At 44.8% G+C, this 20,562-nt stretch overlaps 1 protein-coding gene across 1 annotated transcript; it reads right to left on the reverse strand.

Annotated features, from left to right (window-relative positions):
• Nucleotides 1-23: 23 nt before the first annotated feature.
• On the reverse strand, nt 24-19,046 carry LOC147321509 (uncharacterized). The gene is made up of 8 exons (XM_086305547.1): nt 18,930-19,046; nt 18,159-18,678; nt 8,132-8,263; nt 6,137-6,250; nt 4,159-4,293; nt 3,879-4,012; nt 3,740-3,788; nt 24-1,027 (listed from the first exon to the last, which is right to left on the reverse strand). The coding sequence occupies exons 2-8, from the start codon at nt 18,309-18,311 to the stop codon at nt 878-880; spliced, it is 867 nt and encodes a 288-aa protein (XP_086161673.1). The 5' UTR covers nt 18,312-18,678; nt 18,930-19,046; the 3' UTR covers nt 24-877.
• Between the last annotated feature and the right edge of the window lie 1,516 nt (nt 19,047-20,562).

Below are 20,562 nucleotides of genomic sequence, written 5' to 3' on the forward strand. Positions count from 1 at the left end.
AATTCATTATTTAAGCACAGAATTCTTTATTTCGATGCGCGCGGCTCTTGTGGTCCTCCATAGTAGAAATGTGAGATAACAAGAAACTAAAACAATCTTCTACTTTGTTTTTCTGAACTTGTAGAAATGTCACATGCATATGTGGTTATGCAGGTATAGATTTACTTAAATATAACCAGTCCATATATTGGTCAACTGTGACAGTTGAACTCTATCTCACTGAGTAAGGAGACTAGTTAGAACCTGAGCAGAGGGTTAACATATGATGTCAGTATTATCTAAAGGTCTTTGGAAGAGCTATAAAAGGGGTAAATGCAGTGCCAAGTTCTGCATAATCAATACAGTTAAAAGAAATATCCAGTTCAATAAATTCAGATGAGCAGAAATATGACAGGAAGTGTCAGTGAATGAGTCCTAAGCACAGGGATAAGAACCACTAGCTGATCGTATTCATCTGGATCTTGTTTGATGATGTAAGATCAGAACATGAGGACTGACTGGGCTGAGCCTGTTTCCTGGGGAAACTGGTCGGAGGGTTAATAGGTGCTGGACCATACTGTCCAGTCCACTTATCAGTGCTGGCAGTCATGTGTGAACCTCTTCAGGGATTCAAAGTTACTTCTCTTTAAGAAAAATTTTACTAGTCTACATACATCCATTTGGACACATGCTCAGTCATCTCAGTCACCTGCCCCTGTTCCAAGCCCACAGGTTGTTTAAGAACAACAAAAGCCCCGCCTCGCACAAATCACTGGGGTGGCTATAAGTCCATTCTGCAGCTCTAATGTAGTTTAAAAACTCCTGCTCCCTATTCAACACTTTAAGTAGTTAAAATGTATTGAAAAAGTTCTAAATCCATTTCTTATGTTGTTACAAGCTACCCTGCTCTCAGGTAGTTAAAAAGTGCACCGAGCCCGCCCTCCAGCACCTCCTTCACTGGTTTTAGCAGCGGGTTGTGGACAATGTGAAGTCCTTTATCCAGAGGATGGCAAGCAAGCTTCTCCAGCCGGGACAGCTGGTGCATCTCCTGAAAGTAACCATTGTGTTTATCACCAATAAAGTCATCACTATTATCATTATCATCATCAGTATCATCGAAGTCATCACCATGCTTCCAGCACCACTATCACCATTATTAGTAATATTATCACAGAATTGTGAAAGAGACTGAAGGTTATGGAGAGACAGATAGACATACATCTTATGCTTCATTATACCTAACCCTTTACATGGTGTTAGGGTCCAGGTTTAATATTGGAAAGAAATAGCTGCGCAGTGTTAGCAGTGCCATGAATACGTCCATTTAAAAATCTGCATCTTGCATTTATTCAGGTTACCTTTGTCTAATATTAACATTTGTTTAAATAAACACGTCAGTGTGTCCTTAAAAAGGTGGGGAAATAAAGAACGGAGCAAATACGTTTTTCATGGCATTGAACTTGAAATACATGTGAGAATTAAGCGTTAGCGTGAGAAATGCTGTTGTGTGAATGTGGATATGTATACAGACTAGAGATGGCATGATACCACTTTTTTATGTCCGATACCGATATCATAAATTTGGATATCTTCCGATACTGATATGAATCCAATATAGTGTTTTTTTTAATCAATAAAACTGTTTTTTTAATATCTTGCTGCATTTTGTATAAGTTCATACTTGTTAGGGGTTGCTGAGTGGATGTGGAGAGGAGGACTCAAATGCAGGAGTCACGGTGAAGATGCAGGGTGTTTATTGTGAGGGAGGAATGACGAAAACAGGAGATGGCTGGCTGGCTGGCTGGCTGAACGGCTGACTGATCTGGACTTGGAAGGCAAACAAGGTGCATAGACAGCAGTGACAACATTAATGACACAACGCCGACCCGGAGAGAACTGAGGACTTAAATACACTGGCTGAACAATGACTGATAGGTGACAGGTGAGTGAGCAGCTGAACACAACTGAACTAACGATGCATGGAATAAGAACTAGAACATAATGCACACAGAGTAACGTAACACAAAACAGGAAGTGGAACGTACAGAGGATAAACAGTGGGCATGAACTGAAAATACTGGGTCAACGACCCAGAAACCCTGACAATACTCAAGTTTAAAAAACAAAACACTAAAGCCATTCTGTTATACCTGTATGCAAAAAATACACTGCACCCAAAATATTTCATAGTCCAGCAACACTGATCAACTCAATAAACTTAAACCTGCACCATCCTCCCTATTCTGGTATTTTAAAGAGTACTTAGCAGAAATATTAAACAACCTAACTAATAGGGTTGCAAACTCCTAGCAAAAAAATATAGGGAACTACCCCCCACCCTCAGCCTCGTGATGCTTAATTGATGTAATCAACTTTAATTTAATGCACGTGTAAAAAAAAAATGCACAGAAATCAATTATTTTTCTACAATAATTAAATAGATTCAACATCTTTCTTCAACAGAATTGCAGACTGCACAGATGGTACCTTCCCAAAGGAAAAAGTACTATAGCTTAATAGGGTATATTAGACTTAACAGTTACTATATACAGTAATGGACTTCTATTCATTTTACATCAGATTAAAACTTTGGGTGTAAGAGTCAGATAATTATTTAATAAAAGCAAGACATTTTAAATGAGAATAAGAAAGGAAAGTATGTCTTTGTGCCCCCCTTTCCCTGTTAATGCCCTACCTATCCATCTGGCTAAACCTTGCTAGACCCGCCCCTGCACAGTTACCAGCTGTCATCTACGTAGAAAAAGATCCTGGTGGAGAAAGTAATATTAAATAAATTCTATCAACAGCTTATCAAGCTTAAACGTGCTGCTGTTGTTCAAATGCTGGTTTCCTCTTTCTGGTGCAAAGTGGGCCAAAAACAAAGAAGAGAGACGGACTCGACAGAAAAGCCGATCAGCTGATCATTGATCAGTTTCATGATTGAAGTAGCAGCAGGAGAGCGAGAGAGAATGAGAGGCAGTCGCTCCATATATCGGTTGATAAGCTTAAGGTGGGAATGCTTTACATGTTTGTTTACATGTTTGGTAGCGAGACTCCAAATACTCAACCAGACCACTGACAGGTCTCACACGCCACAGCTGCTCTATCACGTTACGCATACTGCTCCGACGTGCTATGGTTATGAGCTGAGTTACGGCATGTCGCAAGTTTTGTGAGGTGCTTTTTTGATATTTAATGGTTCAGATTACATTTTTTGTTTCTCTCCAATATCCGATCCAGTAATTTAGGTCAGTATCGGACCGATACCAATACGTAATATCGGACGGATACCGATGTAATATCGGATCGGCCCATCTCTAATAGAGACACGCTTGAAAGCTTTTGCTGTTGAAGTAGAGTGGACCAAAAAGTTGACACAACATGCAGAGAGTCTTTTTCCTTTTTCTGAGAAAGACTGCCTGTGAGCTCACCTTTCACGTAGCCATGCTTCATACAGTTCTAGGGTAATGCGCACAGGGCAGGGTGAAATAAACTAGAGTTAGAATAAATTAATGGTGAAAGTGTTGAACTAATTTTCATTGATAATTTCTGTTAGCATCTGTTAGCAGGTTTAAAGACAGGCAGGCTGATCACAAAGCTTTAATGTGAAGCCTGGATTGGAGCCCTGTACTGGAGATGCCAGGGCACCAGTTGTCATCAATATCATAATCACCATCATCTCTGAAGATATCGATGACCATTACTATCAAAATGATTAGTGTCATCATCATCATCATCCTTCACCAGTGGAGCTGTTTACCTGTGGAACATCCTTGATGTCGTTAAAGTCGAGATTCAGTAACTCCAACCTGAAATCAAATCAAATACAAATGTGATACACACACGCCACTCCAGTGGGGCGGAGTTACGTGGATTTGGTTACCTGGTGATGTGGTTACCTGGTGAGGCAGCAGAGGGCCTTGGGCAGTGAGTGGATGCTGTTTCCCTCCACAATGAGAATTCTGAGCTCCACCAGAGCCTGAATGTTCTCTGCCAGGTTCTCTAGACGGTTAAAGGCCAAGTGAAGGAACACCTGGGGATTTTAAACATATTAACTAATCCTCTCTGAATCTTCTACAGGTAGTTGTACTGAATAACCAGACTACTTATTCCAGAGTTTAGCACACGTAAACATACACAGTATTTCGAATTTGTGATATTAGCCCCACATGAACATACCAGAGCCTTCATGTTGTAGACACAGCCCGGGATGTGAGTGATGAGGTTGTGACTGAGGTTGAGCTTCCTCAATTGGGTCAGATTAGAGAGAGAAGCCGGCAGCGATGACAGCTGGTTGTTGGCTAAACTCAGCACCTAGAACAGGTGGTTTAGATAACCACATATATTACTCCTGTTTTCCACTGCAAATCCAGTAAACCTCAGAATAAGTGGATCAAAAATACCGTTGTCTTATTTTTAGGTGTATCCAAAATCTTGTGTTGCACTGTTTAGCTCCAAACCAAAAGCAAAGCAAACTTTGTGCTATTTTAAGGGAAAAGACTTGCTGGAAAATATAGTGTATAGTGTATGATAGTTAAGGACCTTTAACTGACAATCATCTGTTCTGTTGTTTCCTAAAGGTCTCTTTATTCTTTTGTATTCAGTGGCATTGTTTCTGTTTATGCCATGGTTTCGGACATATTGGGTTTGTTTTGTTTTTAATTTCCTTTCTTCCTTATTAAGGACGAAACCATCTAGGTCAGGAGGAGTTCAGGACCAGCAGGATGGTAAGCATGCAGGAGCAGAGTGGCATGGACAAAATGAGAAAGAGCAAGAAGCTGAGATGATAGCTGGCACTTCAGCACATTCATTTCATGTGCCAAGCTGCATATGATGTGCTACCCAGTCCAGCAAATCTGCACATCTGTGACAAGAGTGAGCACCAACATGTCTTCTATGCCCAAAGGAGAATATCCTAAAAAGCCTTTTAGGAGGGCCACTGCCTCCGGCCAATGCCAGGACCAGTTGCTGAAGTGTGTGGTAAATGCATTTTCAGTGCAGATCTGCAGCCAAAGGAAAATCTCCTTTGTTAGGGCTGGAGAGAAGCCTCAGTTAAACTCTTGACCATAGGGGATGAACTCCAGTCCTCGAGAGCCAGTATCCTGAAACTTTTCCACGTGTCCCTGCTGCAACGCACCTCAATAAAATTGGTAGGTCATTAGCAAGACCCTAGCAAGACACTATAGACCTCTCTAAAGTACCAAGAACATGTAAATCAGTGCCAGTGGAGCAGCTTGAGAACAAACAAAGTGGTAGGCCATCACTTCTGCCACTGAAGCCGCAGAAAGAGCCTGCAGGTAGATTTGGATCAAAAGGATGGGTCCTCACTTCATGACCTCAGGAAACATCACTGATGATGTGTCCCCTGTGTATGCATCTACAAACCACTTCTCCGTCATTTTGGATGTGTGACAATCCAGGATCAAGTGAATGAGACCCAAGTCACACAGACCTAGAAACTATTCTATGGCAATCATCTGTTGTGAGGGAAAATGAGTATTCCCCACATGTTTGGCAAAAATATCTGCATAATACCCACAATTTAAATGGAAATGAGAGACTTGTCCGCAAATACTGTCCAGGTATTCTTCAACCAATCGTGGAACAGACACAAAATGGAAAATAGGGTCCCCTTCTAAGTAAAAGTTACCCCTTTTTTAAATATAGTGGCTGCAGTTCTGACAAACAACTTTTATTTTGAAGGCAAACGTTCCCCATTTCTGGTTGAAAATTATGCACTACTGAGTATTTGCAGGCAACAAAGAAAACTACAGACAACTGTAGCAACCAGAGCAAAACATGAGGAGCTTTTTGTATCAGCCACACTATAAATGTGGCCAACCTTTCCTCCAGTTGCTGAACAGAAACCACACCCCACAAACACCAGCTGAACCCAAACTATTTAGTGCATCTTAGTGCATAAAGTGCATCAAGTGACGAAACGTTTCTCCCACTGAAAACGCTTCGTCCAGATGAACAGAATCAACTTTTGGAGATTTATTTACCTGGATGAATGAGCATGCATGAAAACGTCAAGCATATTTACCTGCTAAAATAAAACCTGCACAACATTTTAAAGAGCTGTTTTCAGGAGCAGTGATCACAGTAGCAATGTCAGTAGCACTAAAGTGAGAAGCTGAAGAATTTTCAGCAGTACCTCCAGCTGTGTGCAGGCGCCCAGCTCTTCAGGAACCTCTTTAAGTCTGTTTCTGTAGGCAAATAAAACTCGGAGTTTCCTCAGCTGACCGATCTCTGGTGGCAAATTGCTCAGCTGCACACACACAACACACAAATAACACCAGGAACAAGCATCTTACCATAAATATAAGGAAACAGATATAAGAGAAGCCATTCCAGGAAATAAAGTGAAAGATGTTAGAATTAAACTCTTCACAAAGTGCCCTGAAATCCAGATTGAAATATAGAATAATTATAGACACAGGGTGTCACGGTTCTGGGTCAGTTTGACCCAGTATTTTGAGTTGTTATGTTTTGGTGTGTTTTTGCATTTTGGATTCTTTTCTTATTATGATGATAATGATGATTATGACTCTATGTTTCAGTTATTCTTGTTTAGGGATTAGTCCGTAGGTTTTGTGTTCTCATGCTTATTGCAGGTTTAGTTCAGTGTCTAGTCTGTCTCTCAGTGTCGTGTCTGCGTCTTTGTTTAGTGGTGTCTTGTTTCCTGTTTTACTCTGAAGGTTCATGTTCCTGTCTTATGTCAGTGTTTCTAGCGTTGTTCCCCCTGTCTCATTAGGTCTTATTCCTCCCAGCTGTGTTCCCCTTCTGTCTCTAATTCCTTGATGACTTCCTCAGTGTTTTTAAGCCCAGTGTGTCTTCGTGTCAGTGTCGTGTTGTCTGTTAACATTCCTGTCATTCTAGCTACACGTCATGAGTCATAGTTTTTCAGTCTCTCTTCTGGTCATGTTCTCATAGCCTTTCATGTACCAGTCCAGAAGACTGTCTTTTGCTTTTTCATGTCATGTGCGTACCTCTTAGTTACAGTCCAAGTCAGTCTTAGTTTTTCTTAGTCTTTAGTTGTTTCCCAGTTTAGGCCCTTTGTTTAGGTCATTGCCATAGTTTATGTTTGGTTCTTTTTGCTTTACTGTTTACCGGCCCTAATAAAGGCTCACTTTAAGTTCAGTAAACGTTTTGCCTCCTTCGTCTGTGTCCGCACCTGGGTCCTCCAAACACCCTCCTCACAGTCTGCCCTCGCAGACCGTGACACAGGGAAAATAAAACTCTGAATAAGAGACTTTATCAAGTGTTGAGGGCTGAAAATTTCCTGTTTACAAAACATTTCACAAACAGGTTTAGCTTACAGGTTAAGCAAGGCTAACAGCATATGACAGAAACAGCCTGCCATGCATGCTGGCACTACTCAGGGCTCATTATGCTGCTGAAGGTTGAAGGAGGGTGGAGGCAGAAACTGGATCCTGGTAGATTTCAGTGGGGATTAGAACTTTTATTTATCCAGGACACTGAGCAGCTGCACAGGAGGAGGAGGCAGAAGGAGGGATTGAAGGAGGTCAGTACCTCATTCATAGGTACATTACATGACTTTTACTTTAAATTAAACACATGAACATCAATATGCTCTCACTGGTGAGCTCGTGAAAACACCTGGATAACACCTCCTATTACTGAATAAAAGATTTGGATGTTTATCAGGCTTCAGCAAGAGACTCTCATGGTCCATCATGGGAAATGTAGGATCTAGTGTTTGTGGAATAGTATGTCTGTCCTCTCCCCTGCAACACCTGTTCTCTAATAAGATGATATAATTTCATGGAAGAGCTGTTTTTAAAATCACCGCATTAAACGGTTTAACAGGGTTCATGAGTGTTTCCTTAGTTTTTTTGTACAATAAAGGGTTACTGTTGATCAACATGAGGGATAAATATCTATGTGTGTGTCGTGTTACATGAGTGTTTTCTTGTGTAACTTTGTATTTGCTTTCATTTCCATCCTCATATGTTCTACCATAAAATAAACATCTGGTTTATAAAAATTTTAGCATCAAACGTTTGAATTATTCTGTAACCATGTGGGAGTCAGTCTTTGAATGAATCCTGACAAACTCCTGCGATGTCATATGTTAAAACTAAAATGGTTCAGTGGAGGAGGAATGTCAGGTATCAGGTGTGTTTACCTGGTTACCCCACAGATTGAGGACCACCAGGTTAGACAGCAGAGCCAGCTGAGAAGGAAGAACAGTCAGGCTGTTGAGAGACAAATTCAGCTTGTCCAACTCCAACAACTCCCACAGTTCATCTGGAACCTCCTGTAGAGTGAAACAGAAAAGGAAGCTGCTGCTTTCCACTCAGAATTCACCACACAGCTGGAAAAGTTCTCACAGCACTGTTCTTTAGTGTACATATTTAATTTTTTTACATCACAAAAGACAGAAAATGCAGCTGACATGTGGAAAGCCTGATGTTTGAATGCTCCTAAATGTTGCTCGATAAAACAGCTTAATCATTTAAAATAATAATTAATATTTCAACCAGTTACCAATAATATGGCCTAAATGTGTCACGGCCAGGCGAATCAGCTGCACGCTGATCAGCCCTCTCTGTTTCTCTCCCTCTCTTCCTCTTCTCTCTCGCCGGGGCGGAACTCACTGTGGGTTCACGCCCTCGGGAGATGAGACACCTGGGTCTCATTAAGGGGAGCAGCATTTAAGCCAGGAGGTGACTGCTGTTCGTCGCTGGATCGATGTCTACCACGCGTTAGTGAAGTCAAGCTACAGCAAGTTTAGTTAAGAGTGTTTCCCTCTGTGCGTCGTTCTTAACCCTGTCTCCCTGTCCACAGAGCTTCCTGGATTTTTCCCCCGTGTGATTCCCGTGTGGCAGTGTCGGAGTGTGAGCCTGTGATCGTGTGAGTGGATATTCTGAAGAACGCGTCCTTTCCCTTGGACTTCCCTGGAGACCCCTTCTCCCCCCACTCCGCTGTATATAACCCCCCCCTGCACATTCTTGTATATACACCTGGTGACTTGTAAATAAACCCTTCTTGTGAGCATCAGAACCGGAGTCCTGCGCTTGAGTCCTCCTCCAAACCGTAACAATAACGATCCAGCCATCATGGACTCAGCGGACTCAAATCCCACCCAGCAACCCGTCCTCACCCCGGAGGCAATTCTGGAACGCCACGAGCACATGCTTCGGCACATAAATCAACAACTGGCCGCACTCACTCAAGCCCTCGCTCAACGTCTACCGTCGGTAAGCCCACCCTCACCCCCTCCGTCTGTTTCTCCTGAGCTATCGGCTCCAAATCCATCTGCAGCCGCTCCGCCTGTTTCCCCCACGCCGGCTTCCACAGAACCTCCAGAGAGATCGTTACCAGCGCTGGAGCCTTTCTCGGGTGAGTTCAATAAATGTGGTGGATTTTTGACTCAGATCACCCTACAATTCCGTCAGTTACGAAGAACATATGAGACAGATGGGGCCAAAATCGCCTTTATGGTTCAATTGTTACATGGGCCGGCATTAAACTGGGCGCAAGCTGTTGTAAGAACAGCCCCAGACATTTCTTACGAGGACTTCCTCACCAAATTTAAAAGTGTTTTTGAAAGAGGCACCGGAGCGGAGGCGGCTGCCCACAGACTGTTAAATTTGAAGCAGGAGAGGCGGTGTATGGCGGATTTTTCGGTCGAATTCTGGACCTTGGCCGAAGAAACTGGCTGGGGGCAGTCGGCATTGATACAGTGGGGCAAAAAAGTATTTAGTCAGCCACCAATTGTGCAAGTTCCCCCACTTAAAATGATGACAGAGGTCAGTAATTTGCACCAGAGGTACACTTCAACTGTGAGAGACAGAATGTGAAAAAAAAATCCATGAATTCACATGGTAGGATTTGTAAAGAATTTATTCGTAAATCTGGGTGGAAAATAAGTATTTGGTCACCTCAAACATGGAAAATCTCTGGCTCTCACAGACCTGTAACGTCTTCTGTAAGACGCTTTTCTGTCCCCCACTCGTTACCTGTATGAATGGCACCTGTTTGAACTCATCATCTGTATAAAAGACACCTGTCCACAGCCTCAAACAGTCAGACTCCAAACTCCGCCATGGCCAAGACCAAAGAGCTTTCGAAGGACACCAGGAAAAGTATTGTAGACCTGCACCAGACTGGGAAGAGTGAATCTACAATAGGCAAGCAGCTTGGTGTGAAAAAATCAACTGTGGGAGCAATCATCAGAAAATGGAAGACATACAAGACCACTGATAATCTCCCTCGATCTGGGGGCTCCACGCAAGATCTCATCCCGTGGGGTCAAAATGATCATGAGAACGGTGAGCAAAGATCCCAGAACCACACGGGGGGACCTGGTGAATGACCTGCAGAGAGCTGGGACCAAAGTAACAAAGGTCACCATCAGTAACACACTACAACGGCAGGGAATCAAATCCCGCAGTGCCAGACGTGTTCCGCTGCTGAAGCCAGTGCATGTCCAGGCCCGTCTGAAGTTTGCCAGAGAGCACATGGATGATACAGCAGAGGATTGGGAGAATGTCATGTGGTCAGATGAAACCAAAGAAGAACATTCTGGTATAAACTCAACTCGTCGTGTTTGGAGGAAGAAGAATACTGAGTTGCATCCCAAGAACACCATACCTACTGTGAAGCATGGGGGTGGAAACATCATGCTATGGGGCTGTTTTTCTGCCAAGGGGACCGGACGACTGATCCGTGTTAAGGACAGAATGAATGGGGCCATGTATCGTGAGATTTTGAGCCAAAACCTCCTTCCATCAGTGAGAACTTTGAAGATGAAACGAGGCTGGGTCTTCCAACATGACAATGATCCAAAACACACCGCCCGGGCAACAAAGGAGTGGCTCCGTAAGAAGCATTTGAAAGTCCTGGAGTGGCCTAGCCAGTCTCCAGACCTCAACCCCATAGAAAATCTGTGGCAGGAGTTGAAAGTCCGTGTTGCTCGGCGACAGCCCCAAAACATCACTGCTCTCGAGAAGATCTGCATGGAGGAATGGGCCAAAATACCAGCTACTGTGTGTGCAAACCTGGTAAAGACCTATAGTAAACGTTTGACCTCTGTTATTGCCAACAAAGGTTATGTTACAAAGTATTGAGTTGTATTTTTGTTATTGACCAAATACTTATTTTCCACCCTGATTTACGAATAAATTCTTTACAAATCCTACCATGTGAATTCATGGATTTTTTTTTTCACATTCTGTTTCTCACAGTTGAAGTGTACCTCTGGTGCAAATTACTGACCTCTGTCATCATTTTAGGTGGGGGAACTTGCACAATCGGTGGCTGACTAAATACTTTTTTGCCCCACTGTAAGTACTCTCTTGAATAATATTTGTAATGAGTTAAAGAGAGAGTTGTTGATGAGAGATGTTCCTAAGACCCTGTCTGATGTGATTACACTATGTGTGAAGCTGGATGAGCACCTACGGGCGCGTCGGGGAACCGGAAACTACATTTCCCAGAGGCCCCCGGGGCGCATGGAGACGTCAGGTGGGGGCACGCCTAGCGGCAGTCACTCATTGGACAGCATGGAAGAAAGTGAACAGCCCATGCAACTGGGCCGCTCCAGACTGTCGTCCGAGGAGCGGTATCGTCGCTGGAGAGCTGGTGAGTGCTTTTATTGTGGCCGCAAGGGCCATATTGCCATGGATTGCCAGGCGCGGCCAAAAGACAGCGCCCGCCAGTAGCGAGGAGTGTACGGGTGGGCGAGGTCACCTGTTCTCAGTCTCCTCCTCGTCTCATGATTGCGGCTAAGCAAACGGTTCGTCTCAAGACTCATTCTCTCGACGCTCTGATCGATTCCTGGGCAGAACAGAATTTTATTGATTCCTCGCTGGCGCTAAAATTAGGTTTTAGCACGGAGCCTCTGTCTCATTCACTCAAAGTCACAGCCCTTAGTGGCCAGCGTCTTCCAGACATTACTCATGTCACAGAACCGATTTCCCTGTCTCTTTCTGGCAATCATGTTGAAACCATACAGTTGTACGTCTTTAAAGCCCCATTCACACCACTAGTCTTGGGCTATCCCTGGCTATGTCAACATAACCCTGTGATTGATTGGAGGAAAGAAAGTATTTCGGGGTGGGGGGAGGAGTGTCACATGTCCTGTTTAAAAGCCGCCACCCCCGCCATGAGCCTACCACCCAATAAAACTATTTCAAAACCGCCTGATCTGTCCTCCATACCGTCTGTTTATCACGACCTGGCGCAAGTGTTTGGTAAAGATAAGGCACGCTCCCTTCCCCCTCACCGGCCGTACGATTGTGGGATTGACTTCCTCCCAGGCGCGCCGCTCCCGACCAGTAGGTTGTATAGCCTGTCTCGACCGGAGCGGGAAAGCATGGAAAAGTACATCAATGAGTCATTTGCCCCTGGTCTCATTCGCCCCTCGTCCTCACCTGTTGCCGCTGGTTTCTTTTTTGTCACCAAGAAAGATAAAAGTTTACGGCCCTCTATTGACTATCGCGGCCTCAATGCCATCACAGTTAAAAACAAGTATCCCCTCCCTCTGCTGAGTTCCGCGTTCGAGCTTCTCCAGGGTGCCACCATCTTCACAAAGTTGGACCTGCGCAACGCCTACCATCTGGTGAGGATTAGGGAGGGAGACGAGTGGAAGACTGCTTTCAATACTCACCTGGGCCATTTCGAATATCTTGTGATGCCTTTCGGTCTCACCAATGCTCCAGCTGTGTTTCAGGCTCTCGTGAATGATGTGCTCCGAGATTTCATCGACCATTTCGTTTTCATTTACTTGGATGACATCCTCATCTTCTCCCGATCTGCAGTGTTGGGGAGTAACGGAATACATGTACCGCCGTTACGTATTTAAAATACAAACTATGAGTAACTGTATTCCGTTACAGTTACCGTTTAAAAAGGTGGTATTCAGAATACAGTTACTTTGTTGAATTAAATGGATTACACTGCGGTACTTTCCTGTTTCATATTGTCGCGGGTCAGGACTGTTTGGGTTTTGTTTGACAGCTACGTTCTGTTGTTCCAGGCGGCAGCGTTACGGTTGCCATGGTTACAGGGCGACGCTCTCTCTCTCTCTCTGCGACTGTGTGTTTCCTGGGTGAGAGAGCGCCTTTTCGTTGTTGTTGTTGTTGCTGTGCTAAGCTAACAGGCAGAATGCTACAAGCATAGCTCTAAAGAATTTTATGGATTTTATGGATTTTATGGAATTTTATGAATTTCATGGGCAGTGTAGTCCGTGTTGCAGGGAGAATGGACTGCCATACACGTTATGGGTCTGTGAGCGCGAGGAGGGAGAAAAAGGGGAGTGGAAAAGTACGAGCTGTCACTGAGCAAAAACGGGAGCTGGAAGCATGTAAATATAATAATAACCACTGCAGCCAAGAAGAGTGCCTGACGAGCCCAGTTGTAAGTAAGCTATTAAGACTCGACTGTACACCGTGTTCGTGTTTTCCTCCGAAAACAATAAGTTCCGTTGGAGCAGCCTTTCAACGCCTCTCTCTGTCTCTCGCGAGAAAAGTTGACCCAGACAACAAAGTAAAGCTATTTTTCGGCTACGAGCCGACAGGGACCCCGCCGTATTAGTCAGAGGTCCCTTTACTACAGTTCGGAGCCGCGGACCTTCAGTAACAGTAATAAATCACACAGCAATAGTACATTCACGTTGTTGTAAAAAGCATGATAATATATTAAGTAATCCAAAGTATTCAGAATACGTTACTGTCATTGAGTAATGTAATGGAATACGTTACAGAATACATTTTGGGGCATGTATTCTGTATTCTGTAATGGAATACATTTTAAAAGTAACCTTCCCAACACTGCCGATCTGTCGCCGACCACAAACGCCATGTCAGCAAGTCCTTCAGCGTCTCCTCGAAAATCGTCTCTTTGTTAAAGGGGAGAAGTGTGAGTTTCATGTCTCAACTGTTTCCTTCTTGGGCCATGTCATCGATCGGGGTAACCTCAAGACTGATCCCGCAAAGGTTCAAGCCGTTGTCGCCTGGCCAACCCCTTCCAACCGTAGACAGCTTCAAAGCTTTCTGGGGTTCGCGAACATGTATCGGCGCTTCGTTCGCAACTACAGTAAACTGGCCCTGGCTCTGACCCGTCTTACTTCTCCCAAGGTTCCCTTCTGCTGGGATGAGCTGGCTCAACGAGCATTTGCCCATCTGAAGGACCACTTTGCCTCGGCGCCCATTCTCGTCCAACCCGATCTCGACCGGCAGTTCATTGTGGAGGTGGACGCCTCGGACGCTGGAGTGGGGGCGGTGCTTTCCCAGCAGCAAGGAGGTAAGCTGCATCCCTGTGCCTACTTTTCACGCCGTCTCACCTCTGCAGAGAGCAACTATGATGTGGGAGATCGAGAGCTACTAGCCATCAAGCTAGCCCTGGAGGAGTGGCGCCATTGGCTAGAGGGCGCTGCCCAGCCATTTGTGGTCTGGACCGATCACAAGAACCTGGAGTACATTCAATCGGCAAAACGCCTCAACGCCACGCAAGCCAGGTGGGCCCTGTTTTTTACTAGATTCCAGTTTACAATCACTTACAGACCCGGTTCCCGTAATGTCAAGCCAGACGCCCTCTCACGCCAATTCGCCGCCTCCGAAGACGCAACTCGGGACTCTCCCATTCTACCGCCCACCTGTGTAATCGGGGCCCTGACCTGGGAGATCGAGTCGGCTATTCGAGAGGCTCAGCGGACAGAACCAGACCCTGGAACGGGACCTCCAGGGTTGCTCTTTGTCCCCTCCTCAGTAAGGTCACGAGTGTTACATTGGGCTCATACTGCCAGATTCACCTGCCACCCGGGGGTCCACCGCACTATTACCTTCCTCCAACATTTCGCCTGGTGGCCTTCCCTTGCCAAAGACGTCCGCGAGTACATTTCCGCATGCTCGACCTGCGCTCAAAACAAGAGCGTCCATCAACCACCCTCTGGCCTCCTTCACCCTCTGCTGACTCCGAGTCGCCCTTGGTCGCACATCGCTGTTGACTTTATCACTGGTCTGCCCGTCTCGTCAGGTAACTCTGTTATTCTCACCATTGTGGACCGCTTCTCCAAAGCTGCTCATTTTGTCGCCCTCCCTAAGCTCCCCACTGCTCTAGAGACCGCCCGGCTGCTAGCTGACCACGTGTTTCGCCTCCATGGAATCCCCACGGACATTGTGTCAGACAGAGGACCGCAGTTCACGTCACGTGTCTGGAAGGAGTTCTGCAGTGCCCTCGGAGCTCAGGTCAGTCTCTCCTCTGGTTTCCACCCACAGACAAATGGCCAAACGGAGCGTGCTAACCAGGCGCTCGAAGCAGCTCTCCGGTGCCTGGTCTCCACTAACCAGTCAACTTGGAGCGAGCAACTGTCATGGATTGAGTATGCTCATAACAGCCTTACCTCCTCTGCCACCAGTGTGTCCCCTTTCGAGGCGTCCTTGGGCTATCAACCGCCACTCTTCCCAGCCGTCGAGGGTGAGCACTTTGTTCCCTCTGTCCAACAGCATCTTCGGAGGTGTCGGCGCGCCTGGAGAGCGACTCGGGCCTCCCTTCTCCGCACAGTGGAACGCAATAAGCGCCTGGCGGATCGCCACCGGACCCCTGCTCCCACCTACACACCTGGACAAAAGGTTTGGCTGTCTACCAGATTCATCCCACTCAGGTCTGAATCCAAGAAACTGTCTCCCACTTTCATCGGTCCCTTTGAAGTCGACTCTGTGATTGACCCTGTCTCTGTCCGCCTTAAACTTCCCCGGAATATGAAGATCCATAACGCCTTCCACGTGTCGCAGGTGAAGCCGTGTCTCTCTAGTCCTCTGTGCCCTCCTTCCGGATCCCCTCCACCCGCCCGGGTCATTGATGGCCACCCGGCTTTCACCGTTTCGAGGATCATGGATGTCCGGCGCCGGGGGCGCGGTCTGCAGTATCTCGTGGATTGGGAGGGCTACGGGATGGAGGAGCGTTCTTGGATCCCGCGGGCGGCCCTCTTGGATCGGGGTATGGTGCGGGCGTTCCATGCGGCTCACCCTGACAAGCCTGGGGGTCGCCGGGAGGCTCCCGTCAGGGGGGGGTACTGTCACGGCCAGGCGAATCAGCTGCACGCTGATCAGCCCTCTCTGTTTCTCTCCCTCTCTTCCTCTTCTCTCTCGCCGGGGCGGAACTCACTGTGGTTTCACGCCCTCGGGAGATGAGACACCTGGGTCTCATTAAGGGGAGCAGCATTTAAGCCAGGAGGTGACTGCTGTTCGTCGCTGGATCGATCTCTACCACGCGTTAGTGAAGTCAAGCTACAGCAAGTTTAGTTAAGAGTGTTTCCCTCTGTGCGTCGTTCTTAACCCTGTCTCCCTGTCCACAGAGCTTCCTGGATTTTTCCCCCGTGTGATTCCCGTGTGGCAGTGTCGGAGTGTGAGCCTGTGATCGTGTGAGTGGATATTCTGAAGAACGCGTCCTTTCCCTTGGACTTCCCTGGAGACCCCTTCTCCCCCCACTCCGCTGTATATAACAATATAACACCCCCCCCCCCCCGCACATTCTTGCATATACACCTGATGACTTGTAAATAAACCCTTCTTGTGAGCATCAGAACCGGAGTCCTGCGCTTGAGTCCTCCTCCATACCGTAACAAAATGTCCTCTCCTGTTGAAGCCAGCTCATATTTTCATTGTTTTAAAGTCATCAGTATTTATTAACACGAGCCCAAAACATACTGTGCTGTACTGTGTGAGGAGAAAATGCCCATCGTTTCATCACATGGTGTGATTACTGTATGAAAAGTCACTGATAAATGTCACGCTGGCACTGATCTAATGCTTGTTCACAAATGTGCCAGTGTTCATTTTGACAGATGAAGAAGTTAAAAAGAAGTTAAATATTTAAACTTGGGTCAGTGTCTTATGAAACAAATCTACAGTTAAAATATGTTTACACACTGCCAGTCAAAAGTTTTAGAACAGCCGAACTTTTGTCCAGTTCAAGTCATTCAATCCAATGAAAAGCTGAAATTGTACAAAGGTAAGTGGTGAACTCTCAGAGGTTAAACAAAGGTAAGATTACCCAAAACTGAAAAATAACGTGCATTTCAGAATTATCCAAAAAAAAGGCCTTTTTCAGGGAACACAACATGGGTTAACAGTTTAAAGCTGTTCTGCAGTAATGGAGGTTGATCAGGCGATGAAAGCTGGTGCTACTAACTCCTACAGGTGGTTCTGGATTACTTACAGCCCCCTCTGTCTGCATAAAAGCAGTGTTGGACCACATTGTGGTACCATACCCTCATCTCTCTGCTGTTTGTGCTAATGGACGCTCAAGGTGGAGGCGACCGTTGGTTGAAGACTGAATGGGGATGGCTATATATTGGGACCACCCTGACGCTTGCTACCTTTAATAAAATATTTGATTGTTGTAAAACCACAAACCCTTGGCAGCGTTGATCTTTCCTTGGGAGCAGGGAGTGGGGCCGTTATTCGTTTTGAGGGTTTTTTTTGGTTGCCTCTGGGTTCCCCCCAGGTGGGGGTGTAACAAGTTCATGATTTCTTTTTTAACTGCAACTGCTTGTTTGTACTATGCTTTCAGTTCAGAGTGCAAAGAGATATTAAAATGTATAATTTCTAATAAAAAAAAACTTCTAAACCTTTTGACCTGAGTGTATATAACAGGGATCTCATCACGTGTTGCGCAGTATTCAAAACTATAGTTAGTGGGTGAGGTTTCAATTGGTTCTGTGTTACCAGTGGTATTCAGTTCAATTCAATTCAGTTTTATTTATATAGTGCCAAATCACAGCAAAAGTTACCTCAAGGCGCTTCATATTTGAAACTAAAATCTCTGCAGTGATTCAAAGAAAACAATCCTAAGTGGATTTGCACTTGCTCATAGGCAGCAAGAGTTGGAAAGCAAACAAAGGAGTTTAAATAAGTGAAGATTGATTAAGGCTGGCATGAGGAACCAGATGCTGTCATATCTGATCAGATCATATCTGAATAATTGACTGCGTTCCCAGAAGGATGAAAGAGGTGTTGATCACAGTGCAGGCTGATGATGGAGCTTCAACCTGCATCTGAGATAACACTTGGATCTTGGATCTCATAGGGCTAAACTCTGAATGTACAAGTGTAGACACCAGGATGTGTGCTTGTACATTATTAATTGAAACCACAGAGATGGCAGCAGTGGCCATTTGTACCTAAAAGCAGGTGTTGCTGTCATACCTTCAGACCTCGGCGAGCCAGGCTCAGAACATTGTATCCAAACTGTTTGACGGTGAATCTTCGTATTCTGTCTGCTGATGTCAAACTGTCTTCCCTCCCTTCGCTCCTCCTCTTCTCCTCCTTCATCTCTTCTGTACACACTATTCCTCCCATCTCCCACGTTCCTTGTTCACAGAGTTCAGAGAACACAGCTGATTAGTTTTCAAAAACTCAACCAGCTGTGTGGTGATGAAACCACATGTTTCTCTGCTGTGGGACAGATATTACATGTGATTGTGTTCAGAGGCCAGAACCTCTTGTCTAGGTGTTGTTCTAATGTTTCAAATTAATTTCTACAATACAGATGTTGTGATGTGATGTTCAGGTATCTTTTTTTCCTAACAGGCCTCAGATCAACAGATGTGATCAAGGTTGAAGACAGCTGTTTTTCCAGTGTCTGTCCAGATGTTTTTCTGCTGTTCAGAAGTTTCTTAAATGTCCACTCTCGTCTCTGGGACCAGTCAGTTGCATTTCTTGCCTCCTGTAGGTTAGAAACAGATTTAAAATCCACACACAGTGGGCAAGATCGCATTGCACGTGTCACCAATTTTCTAAGTAAATATATTTCTGAAGGTGCTGCTGACATGAAATTATCACCTGATGTTGGTAACAACCCATCCAATCCTCACATGCAAAGAAATCAAACCACAGATGTCCATAGATTATGTGTAATAATGAGAAATGACACAATACTTGAAGAAAAAACCCATTACAGACACTTTGATATCCTACCTCACATCTGGACATGTTTCAGCAACGCAGAGCAGAAGGATCAATGCCTATTGGCAAAATCATGGCATAAACAAGCGGCTGTTTATCTGGCACTGACAGAGAGACGGACATCAAGCTTGAGAAAAGGAAGGAAGTCTATTTAAGGAAGAATGCGCACACACACACACACAGCTGCTCCTGTCAGTCTGCTGCACACTCTCTGACACCAAACTCCATAATCAGGTCATTTCCAAAACAACCATGTGAAACTAAATGCAAAGAGTCTAGTTCCACCTACATGTAACAGCTGAATGTGATTGCATTCCTACAAATGAGTTAAATGTTAATTTATTGTTAACAAAAGTAAGAGAGTCCTCTACCTTGTCTCTACATCACCTCTGTCCTCCTGGCTGTGACCCACATATGAATCTTAATGTTCCACGAAGGATGATGTGTTAGGAGGACAGAGCAGAAAAGAGACAGCCAGAGAAAATCAAGAGCGTAATAATTCTAACTAGCACATATCAATAGTTGGATCCAGGCCTTAACTACACTGTAAAAGAAAATTGTAATATAAAAGTATTTAACTGTGTATTTTACAGTTTTGTACTGTTCTTCCAGAATATCATCAAATTCACATAAATAGACTGTGATTTTAAATTTCAAATGTAAATTAACGTAAAATCACTGTAAATGTAATAAAACATAACTTTCTTTTTTTCTAAATGTATTTGTCTGTACATATGCATATTATTTGTATGTTAAAATACATTCACAAATGCATCATAATTTCACAAATATTTGTCTGTTATTTGAAAGATTGAACTGTTAAATTCAAATGTAATGCTATGGAAAAATATATAAAATGATTCTTATAAATTTTTTTTAAATCAAATAATTATTATTATTATTGCTATTTAGGGTGATCGTGGCTCAAGAGTTCGCAGTTCGCCTTGTAATCAGAAGGTGGCCGGCTCGATCCCCGGCTGGGACACTCTCGGTCGTTGTGTCCTTGGGCAAGACACTTCACCTAACACCTACTGGTGATGGCCAGAGGAGAATTATAAAGTGGAATTTTAAAGCGCTTTGAGGGTCTCATAAAGCGCTATATGAATGCAATCCATTTGTCATGGGCCTGGCTCTGTGACCCAGGGATCATGTGTTCTTTTTTGAGTATTTTTTTGAGAATATTATGAGTTTTATTTGTCTTTCTTAATCGTTTATGGTTGTGGTGTGATCTGCTCCTCGTTCCTTGTTTCCCTGTGTGTTGTTGTGTCAGTTTTGCTGCCCCACCAGGTCTGGAGAGTCCCTGCCTTGGAGCCAGCCACACCTGTGATAATAACTCACCTGTTGCTGATCTGCCTAATCAAGGGGCTCTACTTAAGAGAGCAGTGGAGCAGCAGTCGGCGTGGGATCGTTAAACTAGAAATACAGTTAGTGCGGAGCTCGTGTTTTCAATACTTTCTTGTTGGAATGGTTAACGTTAGTGATGGCCAAATGAAGCTTTCCGAAGCACTGAAGCTTGTATTGAAAAACGGTTCATTACTCGAAGCTTTTCAACACAGTCCTCTCCGGTGACATCTGGTGGTGAAAATTTTGAAGAGCAGCTTGAATCTGCAAAATAAAACGGACTGCTCAATCATCACTGCTCACT

This window comes from Aulonocara sp. 'chitande type north' Nkhata Bay, linkage group LG9 (assembly GCF_057382095.1).
Source record: "Aulonocara sp. 'chitande type north' Nkhata Bay isolate Kocher_YH1m ecotype deep benthic linkage group LG9, A_spYH_male_GT1.1, whole genome shotgun sequence".
NCBI lineage: Eukaryota > Metazoa > Chordata > Actinopteri > Cichliformes > Cichlidae > Aulonocara > Aulonocara sp. 'chitande type north' Nkhata Bay.